Source organism: Diadema antillarum, unplaced genomic scaffold, assembly GCF_040938485.1.
Source record: "Diadema antillarum isolate AM-2024a unplaced genomic scaffold, OU_Dant_1.0 seq00001264_RagTag, whole genome shotgun sequence".
NCBI lineage: Eukaryota > Metazoa > Echinodermata > Echinoidea > Diadematoida > Diadematidae > Diadema > Diadema antillarum.
In genome coordinates this window covers 2,316-24,683 of record NW_027272046.1, presented here as the reverse complement: position 1 = coordinate 24,683, position 22,368 = coordinate 2,316, and the positions used below count along the sequence as shown (strand labels likewise).

The following is a 22,368-nucleotide window of genomic DNA, read 5'->3' as shown; positions in this document are numbered from 1 at the left end:
TCCGTCTGTCGTCCTATACAAATACGATTTGCCTACTAGAGTCGCTAGTGACGAGATAGCTTTGCAGCTTGTACCCCATTTGCGAGCACACTTAGATCAGATTTATACTTTAGGGATTTCACATTGCCCCCAAGTGGGTAAGGTAAACATATTGGCAGACACCCTAATGAGAACCAACAGCATGGCAACTACATAATTATTATCACTGGGGTAACAAGACCGTGTATCTCAAATTTTGGCAAAAATCACTCCATCGTTCATTATCAGATAATCAGTTGAGTGATGTCCTGTCCAAATCCTAGCTGTCTTACCCCAAAAATGAAGCCACTATGGCATGTCAATGGAATGGAGATCCTATTTGTTATAGTGCTTTGGCTGCTGTGTTTTTCACTCCCCTGAACATTTGACATGTATGTGATACAAGATATTGTAGCCCCAACAGCAATACATGCATTTTAGATTGTTTTCGGGAAAGAAATGCATGTCTTGTGATATTGCTTATCTTCTGCAATTTGCAGAATGAGAATCTGTAAAGCATTTCTGTGAGGTTTTTTGTTAGCTCACCTGAGCCAAAGGCTCAAGTGAGCTATTGCGATCGCCCTTCGTCCGTCGTCCGTCGTCCGTCGTCCGTCGTCCGTCGTCCGTCGTCCGTCGTCCGTCGTGCGTCGTGCGTCGTGCGTAAACTTTTTACATTTTCATCTTCTTCTTGAAAACCCCATGACCGATTTTCATCAAACTTGGCAGGTAGCATCCCTAGGGGGTTAGGAACTCAATTTGTTAAAATGGGCACCATGCCCCACCCAGGGGGCCCCCAGGGGGGCCCAAACCCCCCAAAATTAAGGAATCTGTAAAAATCTTCTTCTCTAGAACCAGAAGTGATAGAGCTAAGTTAATACTATGACTTAGTACATTGATGACTGTAGTTTCAAGTTTGTTCATGGCAGAATCAGGGGTGCCCCCCTTGGGACCCAGGGGAGGGGGGTGGGGGAGGGTTCTAATGGGGCCTAAATTGTACATTTTCATCTTCTTCTTGAGAACTCCATGACCCATTTTCACCAAACTTGGCAGGTAGCATCCCTAGGGGGTTAGGAACTCCATTTGTTAAAATGGGCACCATGACCCACCCAGGGGGCCCCCAGGGGGCCCAAACCCCCCAAAATTAAGGAATCCGCAAAAATCGTCTTCTCTAGAACCAGAAGTGATAGAGCTAGGTTAATACTATGAGTTAGCACATTGATGACTGTAGTTTCAAGTTTGTTCATGGCAGAATCAGGGGTGCCCCCCCTTGGGACCCGGGGGGGGGGGGGGGGGGGGGTGGGGGGGGGTGAGGAGGGGTCCTAATGGGGCCTAAATTGTACATTTTTATCTTCTTCTTGAGAACCCCATGACCCATTTTCACCAAACTTGGCAGGTAGCATCCCTAGGGGGTTAGGATCTCAATTTGTTAAAATAGGCACCATGCCCCGCCCAGGGGGCCCCCAGGGGGCACAAACCCTCCAAATGAAGGAATCTTTAAAAATCTTCTCTAGAATCAGAAGTTATAGAGCTGAGATAATACTATGAGTGAGTACATTAATGACTGTAGTTTCAAGTTTGTTCATAGGAGATCCAGGGGTGCCCCTCTTGGGGGTATAGTGGGGTGGCTTAGTGAAATTATCGTGACACGGCGGACAAAAGCATGATTTTTTCACCAAAGGTACTTCATGATGTACCTTCTCAAAAAATAGGGTGCTCCAAGAAAATTGATGCTGGGAAGGAGGTCAGAGGTCAAAGGTCAATGACCTTTATTTGTGAAATAGGTTTTTTGGCTATTTCTCAGGTCAGGAATATCCAATCTGGATAAAACTTGGCAGGAAGAATATTGAGAACAAGTAAAATATTTTGATTGAATTTGGGGTGAATTTTCCAAAGGTCAAAGGTCAAAGGTCAATGAACTTTTTCTAAAAATCATGTTTTTGTTTATTTCTCCAGGTAGGAAGATTCAATTTTCACAAAATTTGATATGAACGTTATATAGAAGGTACCAAGAGTATAAACCAGGGGTCAAATATAATTGTTGATTTGTGCGTTGCCATGGCAACCCAAAACGAGGGTTTTTGATTGAAGTTAGTTACAGGAGGCTATTTTCCAGTTTGGAAGAGATTCCATTTGAATAGGTACAACTGATCAACGGGATGTATAGAGGTTTGAAATACTTTTCATTAGTGTTAAGTGGTATGTTGCCATGGCAACTACATATATAGATTTTGGTTAAACTTAAAGGAGACTTCAGAACTTATGAATTTGAAGAGATTTCCATCAGGGTTGGTATAATTGATCAACAAAAAAGTCGCCAGACAAAGATTTGTCACCTTTTTAGCATGTGGGTTGAGTGAATGCAGCAACAATAGTAGAACACATCAGTGAGAGTTTGAGGAAAATTGGACAATCCGTTCTAAAGTTATGAATTTTTGAAGTTTCTGCTCATGCAGTCGAGGCTGGATGAGAAGACTACTATACCTTGTAATGTCACATGTGTACAACGATATAAAGAATGAATAAAGAAAATTCAACATAAATTATTTTCGCTTACAAAAGGATACTCGACTTCTCTTTCAGAAGGCAGGGGGAATAATTTTACCCTTGACATACGTAAGTAGCAAGTCAAAGAAACTGTGTGAACTTTATTCAAAAAGTATGGTTTTGTGAAATTCTCATTTCATTTTCCTTAGAATGTGTGCATGTGACATCATACACTGTGGTAGTCTTTTCATCCAGCCGCGACTGTGCAGATACCTTAAAAAATCATAACTTTTGAACGGATTGTACGATTTTTTCCAAGCTTTCTGTGATGTGTCCTACTAATATTGTTGTATTCACTGAATCCACGTGCGCATGAAAGTGGACTTGTCCTTTAAGGACAGATTCTGAAAGAGCAGACTGTAAGCTTTAAAATGATGTATCACACAATTCAAAGGGATTCCCCTAACCTATCTAAATAATAATACCGGTACTGGAAAGAAAGCACACACTCTGGATAAGTATGAACTGAGAAAAGAGGCTGCATTGTCTATTTTAGCGTTTAATCTTTACCAAGCTGTCTCATGTCATTATGTTCATCTTTTCTTCCCCCCTCCAATTTTCATTTGAGTTTGCCATTATTAATTTTTGATGATAAGAACGATGCCACAAGGCATTGTTTCTTAAAAATGCTTCAACTGCTCCTTCAGGTCCAAAATCTACATCAATATATATTATTTTCCTGATCTCCTCAACATTTTCCAAAAATAAAGCATACACCTTTTATGCACTGAGTCCTCCTTTTTGTGGATAATTAAAGGCAAAAACCCAAAATTAGTGCTTGAAAATTATTCTTAAGTGTAAGTTACGGATACAAAGAACCTCTGTAAAAAATGAATCTGTATAATCAATGTTAAGTATTGTTAATAACACAAAATGTGAACAATATTTCTATGATAACATGTTTCCAGACTAAACCGTCCGCATTTATGCTTTAATGAGAAAAATACTGATATCTCTTTATATGTTTGCTTTGATTGCAAAAACTGTATATGGTAGGATGTCTTGTGATAGGGGGCATTTCATGAAGCAGTTTGGTCAGATATTTTTCTGACAAACTGTTACAAACTACAGAAATCCTTGCATCTGATTGGCAGAGAGCAAATTTGTCCGACAACTTGTCGGACAAAATGCTTCATGAAATGCCCCCAGACCTACACATATTATGCATAAAATGTGATATCCTGAACATTTTTTTTTTCAAGTCACTCTCCCAAAAGTGTATAATATAGGACCTTTAAGTTTTTCTTGTGTTTGTTCCTGGCAGATTACTAGTACACAAATGCTCCAATCCATGATGACCTAACGGAAATTAAGGAAATTAAAATGAATATACTGAAAACCAAAACTACAAATACTAATAACTTACTTCATTCTTCTCTCCCCACCCCACCCCACCCCTTCTTTTTGGTTTCTTGATATACTCGTAGATCTAGCTGACTTTGATAATTGTCATTATGTAACATCATCTTCAATTGACAAGGCGATAAAACTTAACAATCATTTCATTATGCTGCTCGACTAATGGGGTTAGTTGAACTATATTGTTTTTAATGTACTATACTTTTTCCTCCTATCAATCACATGTATTTTGGGTGGAATGTATTTTGACATAAAGCATCATAGAATCAACCGCCTTTGGGGTCGGGAATTTTGTCATATCATATTGTGATTTAGATTCTGCTCTATGCCGATTTTGTTTTATTTCTATCAACTTTTTAAACTTCCCCATAGACTTTGTTCACCAGCCAACTACATCCCACCCTCTTTGGATAATGTGAACCAATCAAACATTGCTTTTACTTTTTAATAACATGTCTATACATAGCTATCAGACCAAAAATATTCAAACCGCTTTAAGTCTTTATGAGTGAAATTACAAATATCAATATATTTTTAAAAATATTCAAATTGTCTAAATTCAACTTCATCTATGAAAATAGACTTTTAACCTTTTTAAACATTTGAATAACCCCCACAAGAAATAAGAAACATATAAAGAGGGGAGGTGCGGACTATAAAAATTGCTTACGGGAACCAGGTAATCCCTGCGCTAAACCTATGGAATTCACACAATCTTGGAGGAAACGGGTTAAATTTGTTAGGAAATATGTAGGTCAATACCCAAAACCTTAAGTTCTCAATGGAATATGCAGCTCTTCTACTGGTAAACTAGTAGTTCTGGGAGAAAAAATGAACTGTGACATAGTCCTACACCTGGCTCAGTCATTGCCCAAGATTTAAAGTATCTGAGCCAGAGTCACATGTCACTCTTTGCCATTTCTCTACAGGAGGTAGACAGTACTAAAAAAATCCTTTACCAGAAATTATAGGAAATTATTTAATGAAAAGGTGCTTAAGAAAACTGGACTATTCCAACACACCTCCCTCAGGTCTGCAACACAGACTAACCACCTGTTACCATAGGAAAACCAGTAAAAATGGTGTATTACTGTAAACATGCACACAATATGTCGTATTATGGGTCTGAATTTTAAGACTAGCAACCATGTACATTGCATTGCATTGTACAGAAACCTGGCGAATGCCCTGTGTATAGTCTTTGAATTCAGACACTATTGTTATGTACAAATTAAGGGCATTTTCTCATCTTTTCTGTTAGCGGATTTCTTGGAGCACCCCCTAATTTTGATCCTCATATATATACAAATGTCTGAGGAAAAAATGACACTTTTGTCCGGCGTGTCACGATTATCAGTATATTTGTCACTAAGCCACCCCACTAGTAGGGGGGGGGGGTGGTTGGAAGGGTCCAAATGGGGGCCTGAATTGTACATTTTCATCTTCTTCCTGAAAACCTCATGATGGATTTTTGTCAAACTTGGCAGGTAGCATCCCTAGGTGGTCAGGATCTCAATTTATCAAACTGGGCACCATGCCCCACCCAGAGGGCCCCAGGGGGCCCCAATTCCCCCAAATTAAGGAATCTTGAAAAAATTGGGCCCTTATTGTACATTTTCATCTTCCACTTGAGAATGCCTCGTCAAATTTTGGTAGAGCTGTGAATAATTTAGATTAGTGACTGCGTGAAAGGTGAACTTGCGATACTCAGGTGAGCGCTAGACCCGCGGGTCTCTTGTTTGTTTGTGTTCTTTTGCCAAATTCTCGAGATGAATTTTAGGCTGTGTGTAATTGGTTGGCATATTTTTGTCTTTTTTGCCCTAATGCAGGCTTCTATCAACCCATATGAATCTTGAACGTGCCATTATTTCTGGTATGTTAGCTCCCAGACAGCATCTGTAGAATGTGAATGTTAACTTTGTATTCTTCTGTATTTTGCAGGTCTGATTGAAAAGGCTGCCTTTGTGGCGGAATTTGAGCGTCACAACAACACTGGCCGCAGCACCAACACGGGCATCTTCATAGCAGAAGAGATTTCGGTGCTGAAGCGGACGCTGGCGCGCATGCTGGTCATTGTTGTCAGTCTGGGCTATGGTATTACACGGTGAGATCACTTTGAAATGATAGGTTAATGACTGTGCATGTTCTGTGAGTCTGTGAGTGTGTGTGTGTGTGTGTGTATGTGTGTGTGTGTATGTGTGCATATGCATGCGTTTGTATCATACAAACACATGCATATGCACACACATTTTTTATGCCTCCGCCACGAAGTGGTGCCGGAGGCATTATGTTTTCGGGTTGTCCGTCCGTCCGTCCTTCCGTCCGTCCGTCCGTCCGTAATGAATTTTGTGGACAGGGTAACTATCAAAACCTTTTGAGGTATCCTAATAAAACTTAGCATGTATGTGTATTAGGAGGTGATGTGCCTATCAACTTTTGGGTGCACATGCTCAAGGTCAAAGGTCAAAAGGTCAAGGTCAAATACATAAAATTTCACTATTTCCACCATATCTATGCAATGCCTGAAGATATTTTCTTGAAACTTAGTGTATACATGTATTACCCAATTAAGATTCTCTGGTGAAAGTTTGGGTCATGAGGTCAAAGGTCAAAAGGTCAAGTGCAAATATGAAAACTTCACCTTTTTTCTCTGTACCGTGAAATTGTTCAAGGTATCTTCATGGAGCATACTGTATATACATGTGCTGACTGGCAGTGATTATCTAGAGAATTAAGGGTTTATGGGGTCAAAGGTCAGGGGTCAAAGGTCAAGGGCAACACTTCAAAATTTTACAATTTCCCTCATGTTTATGCAATGCCAGCAGGATTATTTATTTTTTGTTTACACTTGGTGTATGCATGTATATCCTAAAAGAGATTCTCTGGAAAGATTTTTTTCTTCTTTTGTTTTTGCCTCAAAGGTCAAAAGGTCAAAGATCAAGTGAAAGTGCTGAACTAATTTTTTCCTCCATATCTCGGAAGTGGCTCAAGTTATCTTGAAACGTACTACATATTTATGCATCTTCTGCGTGACAGTGATTATCTTATGAATTTTAGGGTCAAAGGCCAGATGAAAATGGTAACAATTTACTATTCAATACAGAAATTGCACTTTTTCTCCATACCTTGAAAATTACTCAATGCATAAACATATGAATGGGTCAAAGTCAAGTTAAAATCCTTAAATCCCAAATACAAGCTCTCCTATTCATCCAAGTAAACCTAGGTCAAGGAAGGTGAACATTCAACACCTTTGTGACAAACTTGTCATTGTAATATTTTGCCAATTTTGTGAAAATGTAATCACACATTGTCCACATGTACTATCAAGACCTATTAGGAGAATCATGCATTATGGCGGAGGCATACCAGTCGCCATAGCGACATTTCTTGTTAAAAACATATTTTCAAAGGAAATGGAATTAATAAAAAGATCACTGAAAACAAACAAACAAACAAACAAGCAAACACACAATTGGCACGCATGCCCGCAGCAGAGTATATCCAGGCTGATAGTCAATTGTGATTGCACACATGCAATGCAAATTTTTAATCATCGCCAGATTACTGACAAAAAGTAAATTACCCCTATTTATTACTGACAAATGGGTGAGATATTACTGACAAGTAGGTTTGAGGGTTGGCATCTCTGCATGAATCTAAGAAACAAGTACTTGTCACATTACAAGATATTTCCTGGTTTTATTTCAGGGTCAGGGTCAAGGTCAAATGTCATCATTTTTCATTCAGTGCAATTAGAGAGAGAAAAAAAAATGGGGGTGTTTGTGGTGAAAACCAAATCAAACTGAAATGGAGTGATGGTGTCCTATTAATTAGGTGATTTACTAATTGTCCCCGCCGAACGAGTTCGAGCAGGGGACTATGAAACAGGCTCCGTACGTGTGTGTGTCCGTGTGTCCGTCCGTGTGTCCGTCCGTCCGTCCGTCCGTCCGTCCGTGTGTCCGTGTGTGCGTCCGTGTGTGATCAAAATCTTCAATTTGCTACTTCTCTGTCATTTATGAGCCAATTTTGATTCTGTTTGCTTTATATGATAGCACTACATGGGAGCTTTGAAACTTCTACACAGAATTTCAGTCGTGACCTTTGACCTTGACCTTTGACCTATATTGTACATTTTGCTACAAAATGCTACTCCTTCGCCATTTCTAACCCGATTTCGATTCCGTTTGCTTTATGTGATGGCACTAGGTGAGGGCTTCAAAACTTCTACACAGAATTTTGACCTTTGACTTCTTTGACCTTTGACCTTGATTTTTGACCTGTATTGTACATTTTGCTACAAAATGCTACTCCTTCGCCATTTGTAACCCGATTTCGATTCCGTTTGCTTTATGTGATGGCACTAGGTGAGGGCTTCAAAACTTCTACACAGAATTTTGACCTTTGACTTCTTTGACCTTTGACCTTGATTTTTTGACCTGTATTGTACATTTTGCTACAAAATGCTACTCCTTCGCCATTTGTAACCCGATTTCGATTCCGTTTGCTTTATGTGATGGCACTAGGTGAGGGCTTCAAAACTTCTACACAGAATTTTGACCTTTGACTTCTTTGACCTTTGACCTTGATTTTTGACCTATATTGTACATTTTGCTACGAAATGCTACTCCTTCGCCATTTTTAACCCGATTTCGATTCCGTTTGCTTTATATGATGGCACTAGTTGAGGGCTTCAAAACTTCTACACAGAATTTTGACCTTTGACTTCTTTGACCTTTGACCTTGATTTTTGACCTATATTGTGCATTTTGCTACAGAATGCTACTCCTTCGCCATTTCTAACCCGATTTCGATTCCGTTTGCTTTATGTGATAGCACTAGGTGAGGGCTTCAAAACTTCTACACAGAATTTTGACCTTTGTCTTCTTTGACCTTTGACCTTGATTTTTGACCTATATTGTACATTGGCTACAAAATGCTACTCCTTCGCCATTTCTAACCCAATTTCGATTCCATTTGCTTTATGTGATGGCACTAGGTAAGGGCTTCAAAACTTCTACACAGAATTTTGACCTTTGACTTCTTTGACCTTTGACCTTGATTTTTTACCTATATTGCACATTTTGTTACAAAATGCTACTTCCGGCGGGGACATATGTTACGCACCGCGTAATTTCTACTTTTCCTTGTTCAAGCTTGTGGAATGTAAACATTATGACAGAAAGTAGATTCTGGCAATTTCAAAAGTGTCTTTGTGCAAATGAATGTTGCTCACATCAATATATCTTCAAAGTTCATAAGAATGTTTGTGAAAAATTATCAACCAGTATAGTAGCAGCTCATTTCAAGCTCACTAACAGATTATGCAAATTGGTCTTTTGGAAAGACATGTGGAGGGCACATTTGATAATAGGTAGCTTTTGATTTGTGATACAAAAGTTTAAGATGATGATTGTGTTGGCAGTTTTCCTCTCTACCTGCGTTATGTTGCAAAGTAGCTTTACATTACGCCACGACGCAACCTATAAAAAGTAAAATGGCACCCCATATGATCAGTTCATCAAATAGCTCTCTGTGTTGTGAATTGAGCGGACGCAAAATAGCCAAAAATGCGTAGTGAAAACTCAGATGACGCAAGATATGAATCGATTGATTTTGACAAGCAGTAATGCGCATGTGCAGATCAGGTTTTTTTCCTCTGAATGTCCACGTTGTGAAAATCTAAAGCTCCGTAGTACCGTAGTGTGCGATGCTTACTTTATGAGTCGGGAAGAGTAGGATGATACATCATCAAAAAGGGACACCCCGCATTATTTCATTTGTTTGCAAATGTCGTGAGAATAGTCTAAGCTGGATTCTCATCTGTTTTTTTGTAAAGTTGCTGCACTCTCCTTTCAAGTACAGTTGAAATGCATTTTTCTGTGTCTGCCTAGCAGTTTGAGCATCATGATTATAAGAGTTTCCCCATGCAAATTTTTCCTCCTTCTCATGGAATGCGGATGCTATTGAACTCTGAAGGCCCCGATTAGGACGGGACTTCAACTGGGTTATGGGAGCCGGTGTCCTGTTCTTCATCCTTTCTTCCATCGAGGCCATCTTCAGGATCAGTGGGGTGAGACCAGGGTTGCAGACTGATTCAAATATGCATACTGTTTTATTTATATTCATTCGGGTGGGGCATATAGGTTTGGGATTATGTTGTTCATCCGCAGCTAGTTACTGAGATTTGTTCAGCACTTACATGAGTGAATTTTTATGTTATTGATTGGTGTAGGTGTTGTTGTTGCTTTTTTGCTATTATATGTTTATATTTACACAAATAACGTAATTCTGAGAGAACCGTACTTTTCTGTTTTGAGCCCAGCAGTTGTTTTTTCATGAAGATGTCACTTGGACTATTCGTATGTAGTGTTTCTTCAGGCACCAGTATGACCCGAGTCGACTGTGATAGACATGACTACTTCTTTTTTTTTTATTCTCTTGTCAAATCCTTTTCTTTCCTTAAACAAAAATAAGTATGATATTAGAGAATGATATATAGAGGATAAAACAAACAATCTATTGAGGGAGTTATTTCATGTTTGCCAACCAACCAGTTCACTCGTAACCCTGTAGGTACTGTCACACTCTCACACTGTCTGGAATTTCATGCGATGTTGCTGCAGAAAGTGTATTTTTATCATTCTTTTGTAGTAGAATGACACTTACCTATTCACATGCATGACAGACAAATGAATATGCTTATTTCTTTTTGTGTTTTCATTGTGTGTGTGATTGTGTATGTGTGGGTGTGTTTTCAGTCATAAGAGAATAGTTTTCAGTTACTCTGATGAGTTTAATAGTAATACTATGCAAAACACAAGGAAAAGCAGAGTGTAGTACTGCTAAAGTCATGAGATAGAACTCATCAACTAAGTTGTGTTCAGGTTGAACTGTCGGGTTAAAAAAAATAGTATAAGCAATTATATTTGTTTGGATAAAATGATAGTTTCTGCAGCTGTAAATCTCACAGTCTACCTCATCTGTGCTTGTTGTTTTTCACTGTACATTTCATAATTTTAGATGAGGTATTTTTGCCGAGGTTTTGCCATGGTTTTGTCATGACTAAAATAAGATATGAGAAACAAATGATGTGGATATTCTAGAATCATTCACAGAAGGTACACTTTTGTCAGTTGATTCATTTGATTTGTTATGTTTCTTCTCTTCCAGAGTAACTACAACAGCACCATTGCTCTCCTACCTCTGTCTGTCCTTGATGCATTGCTATGCTGGTGGATATCCTTTTTTCATTCTGCCCATCTGGCACGTGTGTGCAGATATTTGCTCATGTGTACTTGGCCATCATGCTTACATAAATCTATTGTATACTAGTACGCCATACGTATATTTAGCGACTATACTTTTTCACAAATCGAGACTTCGCAACAATTTCATGAAGTAGTTAAATTCGCGATTGTGGAGTGCGGTAGGGAACAGAAAAAATGTATGCGTTCACATCACATTCATGTCAGGATCAGAGTTAGTATTTTCATATGTAGTCAGAATCATGAATGGCACCCCGACTTGGGAACTTTGCAAAAATAGAAACCTTGCAAAATATATGGCTTACACAGTAACCCATAGGGAAATTCTACCTATGATAGTTTAAAGATGAGGCCATTCTGCTGTAGGCAAATGACTGTTGGTGCAACAGGAGGGATAGCATACAAGTGTAGAATATCATGTTTATGATTGCTTCTCAAAGGATATTCTTAATCCTTTTGAATGAAACAATCATAGTGAAATTGTCTGCTAGGAGAGTGTACTGTCAATGCTTTCAAGTTATGTAAATGTTTTGGCTGAAACTGGTAAAGATAGATTTAATCATAGCAGATTCAATTGTCAGGAATTAGATAAGCTGAATGTAAGTTAAATGGTAATTATATTTCTTGTAGTCAATTTTTCATTTGGAAGCAGCATGCTATTCATTTCAGTGCACCAGGGGAGCTTGAGGGAAATTAAGTCATTCAGATTTCTTGTGATCCTACATTTGTTGACTGTCAGTGGGGATCCTTTACATCGGCGATAGCTTTGGAGTCTTTCAAAGGGCCAGAGTGGCCAGTGGCTTGTGTGAATATGTACCTCTCTTCAGCTGCCAAGCTGCTGTCTTGTTATTCATTCTATTAAAAAAGCTGAAGCTTATTAAATTGCATGCCATATATATACGAGGCACATGGCACAAAGCAACGTACAGTTTTCCTTGACGCTGTGCCGTTGCACATCTTCCGGAGTCTTGTGGACACCAGCCGCACCCTGCGCCTCCGCCGCAACGTGGTGAAGCTCTGGCTCTACCGCCACTTTACCAATGCCCTCATCTTCTGCGTCGTCGCGGCCCTCATCTTTCTCATCTGGTCCGTCAAGATGCACCGTATGAACAACTGCGTCCACGTGAGTACCTTCGAATGCATGGGAGGTTAGCCTATACTCTAGGCAGAGGATGCAACTATGGTCTTTACTGTAAGTGTCTGATGTGGCAAGACTACGAAGCATTCACTGCCTATATCCACTCGTCTTGCTCTAGTCATTATTTTCTTAGTATCGACTTTGAATCCGCAGCAGTTTTTCTTGTTATCAACTATGAAACGACTATAAAGCAAGACAAGTGGATATAGGCTGTGGATGCTTCCACTGTTCGTAGTCTCGCCGCATTAGTTTAGTGGCATCGCTTAGCAAAGACAAGTCTCCCCGCAGTGTAGCAGCATAGACAATAGCAGCATCCTCTGCCGAGATTATAGGCTAGTGGAAGGTTGGTGTGTTGGCATCAGTACATCAGCCGGGCAAATGTTTATCCATTTGCCTCTGCATTGCTATCCACCACAACAAGGCAATTTGGGCATATTCAGGCTTATGTTTCAATCAGTAGCACATAGTTTCAGGATTTCATTACAAGGAGATTTGTGATTACAGTATTCTTGAATCCACCAATTTGGTTTGAGTAAAATTCATGGTTTTAATGTAGTCTGTGCAATAAAGCAAGGGCATAATGGGGTACCTTGCTCATGTGTGCATTGGCATGTTTTCGGATGCCTGTCGGTGTTTGTGATATGTCATATTTGTTTAAATACACAGTTGAAATTTGCATAATCCATGGTTGAGATTTTACCTACATCAGACAATTCTGACTGTGAACTCTATTTACAGATTCTTACTAATCACACGTTGTCTTTGTGAGTGTGTGTGTGTGTGTGTGTGTGTGGGGGGGGGGGGTCATAAGATAGTGTGTCTACATTTACAAACCTTTTCGTCCTGACCTTGGGGGGGGGGGGGGACAGAAGGGGATCTTGAGTTTACACTAAAGCATTTCTCTCACACCATACCTTCTCATGCACTACTCGAGTATGCTGCTGTAAATAGGGGCAGAGCCACTCGCAGCAGCACTTCATTGAATGTTAGAATGTTGGTTGTGTGTCTGTGTGTTTCTGTATGTGTGTATTTGTCTCAATCTGTCTATCTCTGTCTCTGTCTTGTTCAATTTGAGTGACAATTTTTTTTTTGCTGGCAATTTTAGAATGTCGGTTTCCTTTGTGTATGCCGATGGTTGTGAGCAGGGAATATACTGTAAAACGAGAAATGTTCGTGTGCATTTTAATTTCACGAATTTCGCGAGCGCGAAGATTCGCGAAATTAAAATGCACACGAAAGTTCTTTTCTACACTATATACATTGAATACCAGTTCCAGTTCGCGAAAATTTCATGCCGCTAAAAAGGCCGTCGGCTCCAATTCGCGAAAAATTCATGCCGCGAATATATCATGTTTTACAGTAGCTTGTTTACATCCACTCTCTCATTTTCACCTTTTGACTGGGGGAAATATTACAGCTGTGCTATACTCATTTGTTTCCTCCCTTCTCCAGAAATGGAACGAACTCTGGCTGGACGACGCCTACTGGCACATACTGTTCTGCGTCATCCTCTTTGTCATTATGATCTTGCTGCGGCCGACGGCCAACAACCAGCGCTACGCCTACTCGGTGCTCAGTGACGCCGTCGACGACGACGACAGCAAGGAGCCCATGATGAATGACGCCTTTGGTACGTCGTACTTTGGCTTTGTGCTTTGATATTGGCTGCCCTCATTTGCAGTTGCAGTTTTGCTGATTTGTTTGTTATGCTAAAAGCTACCAAGTCAAGTGGAATCACCATAATGAAAAATCTGATTTTTATTACGCTTTATTATAGACACATATACCCAGGTTTGCAATTTTGTTTTGATAGTGTTCCATGAATGCAATATCAGATAATGTTACTGATATTCAAATTACTTGTCAGAAGCATGGTAAGATAGCCCCATGAAGTGTTACACATATTTTCTGCATTTGTGAGCAATGGCTTTGTTAGAATAGTAATGTCAATGAGTTTGAGCTTACCTTTAGAAACTCTTTTCCCCCCTCCCGCCATTCTTCTCCCCTCCCTGCCTTACCTTACCCCCCACCACACCCCATCCCTTCCCCATGGGTCTGCAGAGAGTGTCAAGATGCGCAATGTGCCGTCCAGCAAGTCCAGCAGCAGCCATGCCAACAAGGAGCAGGACGACCTACAGTGGGTGGAGGACAACATTCCAGCAGCCGTGGCTGATGCGTAAGTTTGTCGGAAAGATTGCTCTAGGGTTTCAATTTTTGTCCAGCTGTGAGGGTGGTTATCTTAGAGAATGACTTTCTCCAACAGAGGGCATTCACTTCCGTGATAGCCATCCTTACACTAGGGGATTCCCAGAATAAGTACTGGTAGTCAATTCAGTGGTGCTACAATGCTTTCCATCGGGATCACTTTTTGTTGTTTCCTCAACACATGTCCAGCAGATGTTCCCTTTTCCATACCCATCCCTGCCCTAAAGAAGCCCAAATATAAATGCAGATTGAGTATAAGCAGCAATATTAGTAGAGCACATCAGTGAAAGATTGAGGAAAATCAGACTTGTAATCAATTCAAAAGTATGCATTTTTTAAAGTTTCAATGCATCATGGCTGGATAAGGAGACTATTACACTTTGTGATGTCATTATGGACAGCAATATAAAGAAAATATTAATGAAAAAAGTACTTCACTTACCTCTCTCGAAAAGGGAATGACATTACCCTTAGACAGGGCTTGACACTATCGGTAGCCCGGTGGCCCGGGGCCACCAAAAATGAAAGTCGGGCCACCAAATTTCCAAAAAGGGCAAATTTGGTGGCCCACCTTGGGCCACCAAAATTTTTTGAAAAGTATGTCAATAAATTCGTAACTTTTTGCGCCGGAAATTAGCAGTTAAATTTTTTTAAAGGATGGATAAAAAGGACTGAATGAGTGCCTGAGAGTGAGTGTTGCAAGTTTGTTGAAGTTTATTTATGAGTAGATATGTCCAACTTCTAATTCTTACTATCATAAAACTTAAATATTTGACAGTTCTGACTCTTCTACAAGTCTAATAAAAACAGGACTGTTAATGTTTTTTATTGGGGTTTTTTTTCGGGACACCAAATTTCTCTCTCAGGCCACCAAAAATTTGAAATTTAGGATTTTGGTGGCCCCGTCGGGCCACCAAACAAAAAAGTTAGTGCCGAGCCATGCCTTAGCATACATTGTATGTCAGGAACAAGTTGATGGAATGTGTGATTTTTATGAAAAATAAAATTTTGTGGGATTTTCCGTATGTTCTATTTATATACTTTTACTCAGCCCACATTTATATTTGGCCTTTCGGACCCTGGTTGCAAGGGTCTTTGCACAGATAATATGCACATAATTTTGTGTGCATGTCTGCGCACTCGGAGTGTCCAGTTTTGCTAGGGGGTCCAGGCTGGAGACTCTTCTGTTCAAGACATGCTTGTGTTTGGAGTCTCTGCATTCTTGGCATCTAATCTTTCCAGACATTGCTGTGAAGTTTGAAGTGTACCAATACCCTGGAAATCAAATTAATGTACAGCTAGAATACACAAAAAAATAATCATAATTCACTTGTGATAGCCCCTGGAAGTATACATATTTCGATAAATCAGATCATATCTCTTTAACAATTTAGCACTTGCGCTCTGCACGTTAAAGTTCCACTCCGTAAGCGCAGGTACTGATGTGTGCGCATTCTGGCTACACATGTATGTTTTTTACAAATAATATAGAGATTCCATGTCGATCGGTTAGCTGATGCGTGCACGCATTGCATATCACTATCATACAAGACGTATTTGGAAAAAATATTGAAAGCACCATCGTTCAAGTGAAAGAATCGGGTGATTGACTAGTCTAATTCAAGTCATTTTTGTTTTTGTGTACTCTTTAAAATTTACATTTAAACCCAGAAAAATAAAAATAGGAGTGACAAAAAATTCTAATATTTTGCAGAGGGCATGTCTGAAGTATATTCTACAATTGTAGCAAACAAAATACTAAGGGTAATGGTACACTTTAAGTAGCTTGCCCTCTGACTCCAGAGGGCGTGATCATGTCTTTGATTCTCTCTGATGTACAAGATGCACAGGAATTACACAATGAAAGTACAAAATATTTTGCGGGGCAACAGTGATGATTAAAAGCAGAGGCAGGACGGGAGGAACAGCATGAGTCCATGAAAATCAGCAAGAAAGCACGAGCCATGATGCTGGAGTTGACACTGGGATGTGAAATGTACTAATTTATTTACCCTGGGTACACTGATTTTACCTCCTATTCAGAAACATATATAAATTAATAAGAATTTAGCATACCAACAAGCACACTAAAACTATTAGTTGGGGATTTTATGAGGTGATAATTGTTTTGCAGGGCATATAATATGCAAAATTGTCCTAGTGATTCATTGTTCGCTAATGTGCTCTGATTGTCTTCACTCTTTTTTGTTTTGGCCACTACAGGGCACTTGCAGCATTTGATGACTCTGAAGAGGAACTCATCACCAACATGGAGAGAAACAAGATGGAGTAACCCGGCAGATTCAATTTTTTTTTTTTTTTGCTTTAAGCAACAAACACATTTTTATGGTTGGGTATACATCACTTCCGGTTGTAGCTGGAGTGAAAACGAACGGCTCGCCTGTACAATACATGCGCAGAGCTGGATTGTGAATCGGTGACACTGTGAATGCTTTGCATGCACAATTACCCTACAAGCATCCAGTGTACGAATCTGCGTGATGATACAGACAATGGCGTTGATGGTCAAAATCCTCGATCTACCTAACTTTTACATAATTTATCAATAGCATTTCTCGTGGAGCTATCAGAAATGTTAAAGCCACTATTTACGATTGGGAGCAGTAATTTCAAAGAAATGTTCCAGTCGTCACATTTGATGCGTATGTATAGTTCAGTTGTATCACAAAACATCCGACCGTATAAAAATTTTGCAATAAAGCCACAAATATAAGGAGATATCACTAATTTTCTCCATATGCCATAAGTGTAGATGTCTTATTCAAGAAACAATTTTAATAAAACTGTTGTTCACATTTTGTATATTACAAATTATATTGCAAACAATACTTAACATTGATTATACTGATTAACATTTTTACATTGGCTTTTATTATCCCTAACTCACTTTTTAGAACTATTTTGAAGCACTAAAGCTGTTTTTTTTTTTAAATCTGCAAATGGTAAATAGTGGCTTTAAGATGGACATATCTGACAATTTTATGGAATTTGAAAGCCAGTTATCGAAGAAAAAGTACATAATTTGGTCTAAAAAATACCCCGATCGTGCATTGATTGTGGGTTTGTTTTCACTCCAGCTGCCACGAAGTACCAGGATGTCCGACCATGAGAATAGAAAAAGAAAAGAATTAGTGAGAGAGATAGAAGAGAGAGAGAGAAAGAGATAGAGAAGTAAATATTGAGAGTGAGAGTAGAAGAGTTAGAATGTATAAGTAAGTTTCCTGTATTACGCGTAATTTATTCCAGACTCCAATGGCCTTATATTGCAGTGGAGGTGCTTTGAGGAAGATCAACTGACCTATATTCTTCAGCCTCTGAGAATTTTAAAATGATAGCAGTAGTTCACAGTAGGACTGATTTTGTCTCACCCATTTTTGAAAATCTAACCATTTCAATACTTGATTACTTTTTTTTTGTAACCTGATTGGTGAAGGCAATAGAGTGTATGAATTGTGAGGGTACTTTGCATTCAAATCTTAGAAAGTTGATGTAGAGATAGTAATGACACCTCCTCTTCCACATGTGTCATTTGATAACATGCACAGGTTGTGCTTTGTTCCAACTAAAATTTTGACAATCGATTGTGCATTGTATGCCTCAATCATGATGAGGAAAAAAAAAACTACCAAAAAAAAAAAAAAAAAAAACCCTGCAACTTACTCCATTGCATGATTTCACAGTGACAACTTAGGAAATGGATGACTGTTTATATCCCGGCTGAGTTATATCGGGGCTGAGTTATATTTTTGGCTCTTTTTGTGAAATCTTGTTCTTAATTTCTCTGAACATATATAGTCCTGCATTCACAGAGGTAGTTTCAGTCCAATCTATTTAAGTTTAGTCCTTGGAATAGAACAGGTGAAAAATATGCTTACGTGACTCCTGAATGTGTCCTTGTGTGTCCATTATGGGATATGAGTTGGCGTACGCGATGTGTCACAGTCGAAACTGCAAAATTCATGGACTGGATTTCAATTTGCTTTGTAAATTTCAGCAGTAGTGTCATTTCTTTTTAATCCCCTCTTTCAACAAGTTGCATTCTGTAATGTGTAGAGGCAATTAGGCAAAGTGCTTTGCTTCAGAATTAAACATTTCTACAAATTTGGTTGAAGACAAGCTCCTTACAGCCAGAAAACGTGCCACTTTAAGGTGATTGAATGCCCTTCACAGCTTGTTCACCCCACTGACATGTAAATGAGATACTTTTCTTCTTTTTTTTCTGTATTCTGTTCCATGTATTTGTAAACATTGCAGGAAATCTGACCAACCCACTATCAATCAGCACATTGTGGTATATTTTTTGCATTTTCTGGATCATGGTAGTTACACTGTAATATTTGCTTTATATACAGATATGTATATTTCTTTTCTGTGTGTGTGGTTTTTTTTCAAGTCTCTCGGAGCAGTTCTCACTTTGCACCTCTGTGCTTCCATTAAGCACACGGCTGCTCAATAGTTGCAGTGGAAACGCCAGAAGTATCGTTTGTAATTGTTACTTAAGGTCACACAGTGAGAATTTATAATGTACTTTTAGATGTGTCGTTGCAGGAAAAAAAAAAAATGCTGGGTGCTAATCTTGACACTTTGGGCTCAAGATCTGCTGGAATTATTCTATTCTGATTCTGTTCACCAGATGAGGCATTCATTGTCATTATACATGTACCACTGAATGTAAGGCGTTTTGGTGTTTCAAATTTTTATCATCCTGTGGAGCTGGTAACGAAATTAGAAGATCTACCTACTTTTTACAAGAAAATTGCATGTAGACAGTCTGTGATAGGCTTTCGTTACTGGTATATTATGTTTGCGTTACTTTATCCTGTAAACAGTGGTAATAATTAATGATGTGCTATAGTTGAAGACAATATTGCCTATGATGTTCCCTACCGATAGTCATTGGTACCAGTGAAGTACTGTACTGTACATGATGACTGTAGTACCAATAATGCATTATTTTTGGAGACAGCAATACCAGCAATGTAGTGTACAGGACAAAGGTACCTGTCATATACATGCAGACAGTCGTACCTGTAGAACGTGGCACCCATATTGTACCATATGTGAAGAATGTCAAACCAGCTGTCATGTATCGTACCTGAAGGGTGTTTCATAAAGCTGTTCGTAAAGTTACGAACAACTTACGAGCGACTGGTGATCAGTTCTGATGTGCTATACTTATCAGAATTTCCACAATTTAGCAAAAGAACTGATCATCAGTTGCTCGTATGTCATACGTAACTTTACGAACAGCTTTATGAAACCCCCCCCCCCCCCCCTGAAGACAGTAGCATTGGTGATGGAAATTCATTGAAAGACAGTTTTCCTTCCAGTGTATTGTATAAACACAGGTAACTTTACTTTATAGTCAGCATGTGACGGGAACATGCTTTGGATGTCATGGACAAACTTTGTTTCACTGGCACAATTAGTGACTGACTGTTTGAGTGAGTTTTAATACTGCAATACAGACCAAGTACATTTACCTTTCAGCAGCTTTAGTGTGTTTTGGAGATGGATATATTCTTTCTTATGATTTATATTGGTATGACTGTTGTCATTCTATTCAAAGCTTTGAGGTGAACTGGAAGAGCTTGTGTTTTCTTATGATTTTGCTAGGTGTTTGTGATGTGATATGAGTACTTTATGACTTATTTTTAACTTTTATTATTTACTATATTAAGTTTATTATTTCCTCTTCAAAGAGACAGTGTACAGTGGTCGTATGGGATCTTTGTTGCATATAGGGGGTGGTTCCAGAGGCCTTTGTAAAATTCATGTGCTTCGAGTATGTATCGTATGCATGTCCTTTGCCTCTTTTACACATGTTCATTCTCCTACATATGATTCAGTTCTGCAAATCACTCTGTCAGTGACCTGAAGCCACAGTTTTTCTTATTCGCTATAAGAACAGGCCGTCATCGTGTGTTGTCTTATACTCTCCCATAGCTGCTCACTCAGTTAGCCAGGATCACCAGTATTTGGCATCTTGGACACCTTTCAAAAGGTGCATAAATGATGCCGAATGTTCTTGTAACTATTTCTAGAAATGTGCTTTGTATTTGCCGCAGTGATTTGTCGGCAGTCACAGGGAAATTAAGCAAATTTGACCCCATGTCATGGCATTTGTAGATTTGATAAACCTTGGTCTGTGTGAGACCCAAATTTAGATTGGTTATTGGATGAGAATTGCCCCACTTGTGGTTAGAGAGGTTCTGTTTCAGCAACTTCAATAAAAGTGTTCTGCTAAAGTGAACATCATATATGTTACTTTTAATCCTTTCTTGTTGCTTAAATTTGAAAGCAGAAAAGTCAAGATTCCATGACATACTCCTTGATTTACTGGGGTTTCTGTATTGATCACTGTCATGCTTTAAGTTTATCATGAGCAGTTTATATTAAAGTCCTCAAAAACATTGACGTGATAGTGTCTTATATATGTTTATCTGCTGTCTGACCAATGCATTGTCCATGGTGTAAGATTTTCATAGAATGCTCCCAGGCACCCATTGTAAGGAATTTTTAATATACTCAGCTAGATCCCAAATAAATTACCATTCGTGCTTTAGACTTGTTCAAGTGTCCATTGTTTGGGTATTAGCATGTTTGTTGTCTTTTTTTAATGTGATTGCTTTTATCGCTTTGTTTTGATGGCAAATGTTACTTGTAGCTAGGTGGCGCAGACCCTGTATAATCATGTTGGTCTGTACAAGCAACGTTTCTATATTGTACACAGATAAGTGCATTAAATTTGATTGCATTGTGTAAAACCAAACAAACATTAAGGAGAAAATGAGAAGTGCAAATAAAGTTTTACAGACGGTGAAACAGTATTTGATAGCAATATGAATGTAGTTATATTACATACTTTCTCACAGGTTTTTTTTTTTCATGAAAAAAAAAATGGCCAAAGAAGACTAAAGAGAACTTTAATATTTGACAGGCAAATACATACAAAGCTCGAGAGAGAATCTCACCACCCATTTGTGCCGATTTGCTTATCACTGAGAAGTTTTACAAAAAATTATTTCTGGATTTTTTTTTTTTTTTTTAGATATTGAGAAGAGGTTTATCGATGATACTCACTTGTTATGGAAGTTGAGATGGAGCACACACCAAAACATCAAAACTTATCTCTGTACTTGAGTTTTGGTTCAGATGTTGCATAAAAATATTGGCAGCTGCTACCAGTAGAGAAAATACAAAGCTTTTAGTTTCAGTACAATGTCAGAGGTTTTGTTTTGGGTGCATTTTTTGTTTTTGTTAATGTTTTTGATCATTTGTTTTGCTAGTACATGTACATTTGTGTGTTTATTAGAAGAATTCATGATTTGCCACACAGACAAACACATTCCTTTTGTTGAAAAGTTGTACCCATGCATGTGCAATTTTGGTTAAAGATACGCTTCTCGATGTAGGGCTATCTGTGTTTTTATGTAAAAACTGGAAATTTGTGACACCCATGGCAATGTCAGATTCTTGAAGACAATACTTTAAAATGCATTTGAAAGCTCAGCATTGCTTGAAGGTTTATTTTTGCAAGATTGGGGAAGGGGGAGGGATGTTGCCTGAATTACATTTGATTGGTGTTGTTCTTGATGAATAGGCCATTTGACAACTGAACGACAAACAGGTCAGAATATGTAGGGAAAGTCTGATTTTACTGTACATGTATTTTGTTGTGACTATGTTCGTGCTCATTCATGCTGTATGTCATCACAGTCGTATCTCAGAGTGTGAAAAAGATTTCCTGAATGATCGTGCCATAAAGACAAGGGGCTTATAATGTTTCCAGTAGCTAGCAGAAGTGATCAATCA

General features: G+C 38.8%; 1 protein-coding gene across 1 annotated transcript in view; it reads left to right on the top strand.

The window, feature by feature from the left end:
• The window catches only part of LOC139745411 (transmembrane protein 87A-like), a 41,184-nt gene extending 24,081 nt beyond the window's left edge, over positions 1-17,103 (top strand). Inside the window, exons 11-17 of the mRNA XM_071655802.1 lie at positions 5,863-6,025; positions 9,901-9,994; positions 11,095-11,162; positions 12,147-12,312; positions 13,780-13,957; positions 14,389-14,503; positions 16,756-17,103. Coding sequence (XP_071511903.1) covers positions 5,863-6,025; positions 9,901-9,994; positions 11,095-11,162; positions 12,147-12,312; positions 13,780-13,957; positions 14,389-14,503; positions 16,756-16,825 — 854 coding nt within the window. The 3' untranslated portion in view covers positions 16,826-17,103. The remainder of the gene's footprint in view (positions 1-5,862; positions 6,026-9,900; positions 9,995-11,094; positions 11,163-12,146; positions 12,313-13,779; positions 13,958-14,388; positions 14,504-16,755) is intronic.
• Positions 17,104-22,368: the final 5,265 nt, after the last annotated feature.